The sequence below is a fragment of the Branchiostoma belcheri genome, unplaced genomic scaffold (assembly GCF_001625305.1).
Source record: "Branchiostoma belcheri isolate BF01 breed outbred unplaced genomic scaffold, Haploidv18h27 scaffold117, whole genome shotgun sequence".
NCBI lineage: Eukaryota > Metazoa > Chordata > Leptocardii > Amphioxiformes > Branchiostomatidae > Branchiostoma > Branchiostoma belcheri.
The window spans coordinates 387,095-393,810 of NW_017802569.1; the positions used below are offsets into that span (position 1 = coordinate 387,095).

The 6,716-nt window shown below is 39.1% G+C and overlaps 1 protein-coding gene across 1 annotated transcript in view; it reads right to left on the reverse strand.

Moving 5' to 3' along the window:
- Positions 1 to 2,333: 2,333 nt before the first annotated feature.
- The window catches only part of LOC109462479 (DNA polymerase subunit gamma-1-like), a 33,777-nt gene continuing 29,394 nt past the window's right edge, over positions 2,334 to 6,716 (reverse strand). Inside the window, exons 19-23 of the mRNA XM_019759036.1 lie at positions 6,367 to 6,524; positions 4,570 to 4,704; positions 3,834 to 3,950; positions 2,984 to 3,101; positions 2,334 to 2,496 (exon numbers count right to left, since the gene is read on the reverse strand). Of these exons, the coding sequence (XP_019614595.1) occupies positions 2,387 to 2,496; positions 2,984 to 3,101; positions 3,834 to 3,950; positions 4,570 to 4,704; positions 6,367 to 6,524 (638 nt within the window). The 3' untranslated portion in view covers positions 2,334 to 2,386. The remainder of the gene's footprint in view (positions 2,497 to 2,983; positions 3,102 to 3,833; positions 3,951 to 4,569; positions 4,705 to 6,366; positions 6,525 to 6,716) is intronic.

The following is a 6,716-nucleotide window of genomic DNA, read 5'->3' on the forward strand; positions in this document are numbered from 1 at the left end:
ACAACGGATTCCCTTCTAGCTTTTAGCATTTCTGCGGTAATGCCGTCCATTCCTGGGGACTTGTTGTTCTTCAGGTTCTTTATGGCCTCATGTATTTCCGGCTCAGTAAAGTCACTGGTGTCAATCGGGAGGAGGTGAGAAGGTGGGTCGGTGACTGCTGGTGAAGTTGGGTCTGGTCTGTTTAGAACTTCCTTGAAGTGCTCTGCCCACCTGGCAAGCTTGTCCTCTCCTTTGGACAACAGGGTACTAACTACATATTACTATTACACTAAATTCACTTGTCTTTTGCACACACAGAATCAGTTACCTACAATGTAGGTTCCTTACTGCCTTTACCTTTATTTACCCTTGTCTATTTGTACAGGTCACTTCAGCTTGTTTTGTAACTACATGACATTGTACATGTCCACTGGTAATCCATTTTACAGTATTATTGGGCTTAGCAGTACAAAAGAAGAAAAATGAGGAGAGCAATTATACTTAATATAATCTCGTTTAAAGTTAAAACTTTTGGTCCAACACAAAAAATTCTCTCACCTAGAGCTTTCCACCAGTCACTCTGGTCTTCCTCAGTAGACTGACCCAGTGAAGCTTGTCACGTGGCTTCTTTGAAGTGTGACGTCAACACTGGGTCAAAGGTATCTGGTAGACGATGTCGGCCCCCGTCGCGGTTCAATGTAGGTTGATGGGCCCTGATGTAAATGGCTTCCTTCACCCCTCTCAAGAAATAGTCTTGTTCAGTGTCTAAAATCCTTACAGTGTCAAGTGAAACAAAATGTCCGGGTGACTCTATGTAGATGTGTTGAGACACCTCTGAACTGGCAGAGCTAGGCCGTGTATGTTCTTGAAACCTGGCTTTTAGAGACCTCTCTGTTTCCCCGATGTACGTTGACGTCACACTTCAAAGAAGCCACGTGACAAGCTTCACTGGGTCAGTCTACTGAGGAAGACCAGAGTGACTGGTCGAAAGCTCTAGGTGAGAGTTTTCTTTGTGTTGGACCAAAAGTTTTAACTTCAATAATAGTTTAATATAAATGATAGTTTAATATAATCTCCTCTGTCTGCAGACTGTACCACGTTCAACACGGCTGTAACTGATTATCAAGCAGCTATTCAGAACCACTTTTGGGTCACCACAATTCCTGCCCAGAACCAGAACTTTGTCATAGACCAGGTAGGCGCGTAGGTCTTACCTACCATAATGCTTCTCAAATAATGTCAAAAACTTTTTCTCCACATACATGTATAATAAAAGACATCAACATTTCCTTCTATCTCTACAGGCCTATCATAATTAACTCTATACTATAGTTACAAATTTTAAGTTTAAACATGAAAAGAAAAACTCACCATGGATTTTCGGTTGAAGATGTCAACCTTTTTCATTTGTGTGATCCACTCAAATCAAAGCATGATGACGTCAGGAGTGAATTAAAAAAAAACGTGTACAGCTGATGAAGGCTGACTTGTTTGAACGAAAATGCATGTTTTATCTTTTCGTGTTGCTTAAACTTTGTAACTAATATAATAAATATGTATTCTACCAACACATACATGTATGAGCTTTCATTCCAGACTCTACAACTACTTGTTGTATCTCCCTATCTACAGGTGATGGTGGATGGAAGCTCCGTTGACTTTACCACCGGAGGCTACACCCGTGTCGAGGTGACCGTCACGATGTTCGGGGAGACCTACACCTTCAACCTGGACAACGGCTACAGCCCGTTTGATCCAGGCGCATCTGGACAAGAGATTGCCCACAAAGCAATTGACCACTACAAGGCTAGCCACCCCCCTCCCTCAGCTTAAGTGTACACATTTGGACACAACTAGTTCATGAGTGGCATCTTATGACCATGTCCTTGAAAATAAAGCTGCTTCATGGGTTCCAAAATTCACCTCATGACTTTGTTTCTCCTTTTGTTCTTTAGGCTGCAACAATTTAATTTGTTGGTTCTGATTTTTTTCAGAAACAATATGAAGTGGCAGGGCAAAAAATAAAAACAGGCCAACAAAGGCATATCCTATATGGCAGCGTCAAATGCTATGATAGGAGCCATGACGTCAACATACCTGACTTGGTTTGTAAGTCAAACAACGAATTTCAAACTTTTAATCAAACGACTGCATTCATAGATAGAGTGAAAAACTGTAACAACTCTGAAGAGTTGGGGCTTTCTTCAACTGTTGGGGCCAAAATATGAGCATATTGGAGTTGATTCAGAACCTGAATTTTTTTTCAAACCAGAAAAAAATGTTGCAGGTGAATCTCAGAACCAACAAATTAAATTGCTGATGCGTGAGCTTAATATACAACTAGAAAACATTTTGTATAAAAAAAAACAATCTTTCTTAACTTCCACAAAAAAGTAACAAAAAGATCTTATTGTCCTATAGAAATCCTTTTGTTTGCTTTCTTCTCTCTGGGCTGATCTTCTTTTCTCAGGCTGCTGTTGGTTTTCTCCAAAATCTGGTAGATGTCCAGAGCATCTCCTGTATAGAACAAAACATGCCCAAGTTAAAACTTACATTCAATAAATCAGCATTTTTTTCTAGGGTCTTGGAAAACAGCAGGGCTTGAAATTCACTTTTGGGAATAGGTGCATTGGTGCACCCAACCTAAAAAAATTGGGTGCACAAGAAATATTTTAGGTGCACCGTATAAGATAAAATAAGTAGTCAGAATGTCTGCAAAATCTATAATTATATTTCATTTCAAGAAAAGTACTATATAACAATGATCATTGTATAATTTTTTCTGACACTTAGATGTAAAGAATATGCTGTAACTATTTTACATTTAACATCTTAACATACATTAAACCTAAGAAAATATTTGGGTGCACAGGTGCTCCCACAGAAAAAATGGGTGACTGTACAGCTCCAAATTTGGTTGCCCTAATGTGCACATGCACTCAATATTTCTAGCCCTGAAAGTAAGCACCACAACATTTTTTGCTATGCCCTATAGTGTCCCTACCTGGTGGGATACCATACCCCCGGGTGAGTCCATGTGGGTTGGAGGGGGTTTTACAGTCCATGTTCACCTCTTTCCTCATGACAGTGTCCACATCCACAGCACTGAAGAAGGCTACAGACTGGGTATCAAAAGAACATGCTGTAGTTTAAGTTTGCTTTCTGAAGTCATAGTCTGATGTTCAGCCATCAGTAGGGTTAAGGATTGCAAGGTTTTTGTGTTTCGTATGATACCAACTCAAGACCTGGGGGCGGGGGCATTCACAAATACAACAAAGCTTAAACTTTGGATTCTACGAACAGTTAGATTCTACCAACACAGATGAGCAGTAGATTCTACCAAGAAGACAAATAAGCTTTCATTCGAAGATCAGTTCAGATACATTTTTCAGAGTTATACATAGTCAGGAAGATACAATGTACATGATTGTACAAATGACCTGGAGAAATTATGTTAGATGTCATTGTCTATGTTGGCGACGTTCACAATAAAGAAGTACATGTGTACCAAAAACTCAGACAAGTTCAGGACAATTAGAAGCAGAAATAGCAGATACAGGAACTCAGCAATTCCATACTTTGTGTCAGACTCCTCAATATGAATCCTACCTGATGTGCAGTATGGACTACTTTTGTTTTAAATTTTAATTGTTGTTGAATTTTGATTGTAATTTTAGAGTAACCGAGAATTCTGTTTTTAACTTAGAAATCTGTAAAGGGGCACTCTGTTGTGTGGCTGTGAAACGCTTCTAATTAATATAACGTGTGTGTGCTTGTTCAACATTTACCATTCATACAATACACAATGTAGTTTCTGTCCTACAATGTACGAGGCAACAATGCTGTACATGTACCTGCGGCAGATCATCCATGCCCAGTCTGTAGGCAAACATACTGCGTGTGAGCAGGTTAGTGATCTGCAGGGCCAGGGCTGCCCGATGTCTGTCCTCACTCCGCACAAGGTAACGCACCTGGGCAGGGAAAACTAGTATCATCAACATAACAATATTGACATGTTATAGTCTTTTGATAGTGAAGAAAAATAAAGATGGGCATGAATGATGATGAGTAGCTTACATCAGAGTCCGTACTTTTCACTCCATTCCATCACATACATGTATTTTGGGCTTTCCAAGTCTTTAAAACTACAATAATTATTATAAAAGCTTTAAAAAAGGGCAAAAAAAACGAAAAAAATTAAGGTTGAGGTTCATTGGACACTGCTACAGAAGTGAGGATGAAATCATACACCAGTTATTACTGTGGGAACTCACAAATGGAAAAAGAAGTCGAGGTCGTCCAGCAAGAAACTATATTAACCAGTTAATGGACGACACCCAGCTCGACAGGAAAAACCTGATGGTAGAAAGAAAGGATAGGAAGAGATGGAGAGCAGTCATTGGAGCCGAGGGCAGCTCAACCCAGTGAGTGAGTGAGTAAAAAAGGGATGCAATTAACACATAGTACTAAAAGCTACTTGTAATAACAAAGGCCCTTGCCTCATCATACATCATTACTACAGTCTGACTGTACTTGATGACACTGTGCGTTTAATCATGAAATTGTGAAATGTTGGGACGGACTACATACCTCGTCATGGATGCTGATACAGAAGCGCCCGTCGATGTTGTACTTGTTGAAGAGCCAGCGCATGCACACCAACATGAGGTGCAGGTAGTCTACAGCAGAACTCTGGACCACCCAGTTCACACGGCTCGTCACAAACTACACAACATAGTAATACACAACAAATACATAAACTACCGAAAATTATCAAGTCATGATTCTGGTTACTTTAGATACAATTGTTGTTCAGTTTTCAAGAAAAATGTCTTGATTCTGGTTACTTATTAGATACAATTGTTATTAAGTTTTCAAGAAAATGTCTTCAACTCAGGAGTTAGAATATCAAGTTAGTGGATTCTAAGCATTTAAAAGCATCCAATGATAGTTCAGGGTGGCAAAACCAAAAATATTCTGGGTAAAGATATCTAATAAAAAAGACAATCTCTGCCATTTCTTAGCAAATTTCTGTCATTTTCTTATGCTTGAAGCATTTCAAGTAGCCTTAAAAGAAGCTACAGTACATGAGATGTTTCTTTATTTTTTGGGTCCCGTCCATATATAGCTAGAAAAAAGATATTAAGCAACTATCAACTGTGACATTGCATTTTTGCCTCAAACATACACTGTAATGTCACATGTATGCTATTGGATTAGATTGATTCAACTTAATACTAACATTAAATATAATATAATTGTACAATACAAAATGACCATAAAGTTGACTTTGAAAATCAAGTTTTCCACCCTGCAAATAGCAATAGATGCCTTTGACAGTCTTCTGAGATACTTTTGTAGTTCAGCAGCTTTTCAATAGCCAAACAGCCAAAATGTGCATGTTTTTAAATCCACTGTGTCTAGGGCAAAGTATGGGAAGGCAGAGCCCATCTCTCATCTTCCACAGCCTTTTAATTCCCCAAACAAGAACAGGTACATGTATTACCAGTCAATTTACACCTGGGTATACTATAGAGTGAGAAAAGTCATATAAAGTGCCTTTCCCAAGGACACACTAGTCTAGCCAGGAATGTAAGGAAAGGAACCTGAGACCTCTCGATGCTGTGTCCGCTTGGCATCCAGTGCAGTTTTTAGAGCTTGGAAACCCGATTTTTCAAAGCCAATATTCCAGTCATTTATCCACATACAGAGTTGAAAATGTATATTGACATTCATGGAGCAAAAATACCCAAAATTCTGACAGAAAATGGTTACTGGAAGGGACCTTGCCTGATTTTTAGGGTACCACCCAGAAATAAAGGACTCATTTTGGGGCTTGTTTCTGCAGTTTTAAAAGCCCAAAGTATGAAATACTGACTCAAATGTGCTGATGTGAAACAGTGTGTGTCAATATCACAAAGATTGCCTTATTCAGAATATTTCCAGTTTTGCTGCCCTGAAATCACACTGGATGCCTTTAACACTTGGCCATTCAACGCTATATTATAACGTGCCCCTTAGGCCACACCAATTTAATTTCTTGGTTAACAGATTTTTCTAGAAAAATAATGGAGCGGGTGGGTGAAAAATAAATAAAAATAAAAACAGCCCTAGGCATCCTATTATGGCCCAAAATGGTACGATAGGAGCCATAAAGTCAACACACCAGGCTGAAATTTAAACAATGAATTTTGAACTTTTATTGATACCATTGCATTGAAAGATGGAACAACTGTAACAACTACGATGTAAAGGACTGTTTTCAACTGTTCAGGGCAAAAGATTAGCATTTTGCAGTTGATTCTGAATTTTTATTTTTATTTGCAAATCAGAAAAAAATGAAGCGGCGAATCCGTTAACCAAGAAATTAAATTTGTTTGGCCTTACCTCACTCTTCACGTAGGCGGGTTCCAGAGCTCTACTGATGCGGCAGTCCAGGACTGGTGTGCGAGGTTCTGCTGAGTTGGCGATGCTTTCCAACTTGTTGAACATCTCCGACTCTGTCCCACCTACCCAACGTCTGCCAGCGATAATGTCCAACTGACCTGAAAGGTTTCATGAACAATCTTCAACACAAGGCACTTATAAATTGAACCAAAAGATGTATACTAAGGCCAAATTTGATTATAATTGAGGATTAGGCAAATTGTACTTACCATGAAGGATAATCCCAATTATACCTCACACGAACTATTTGGGTATATCATTTACCTTATGCAGACTTCAGAGCCGTGGAC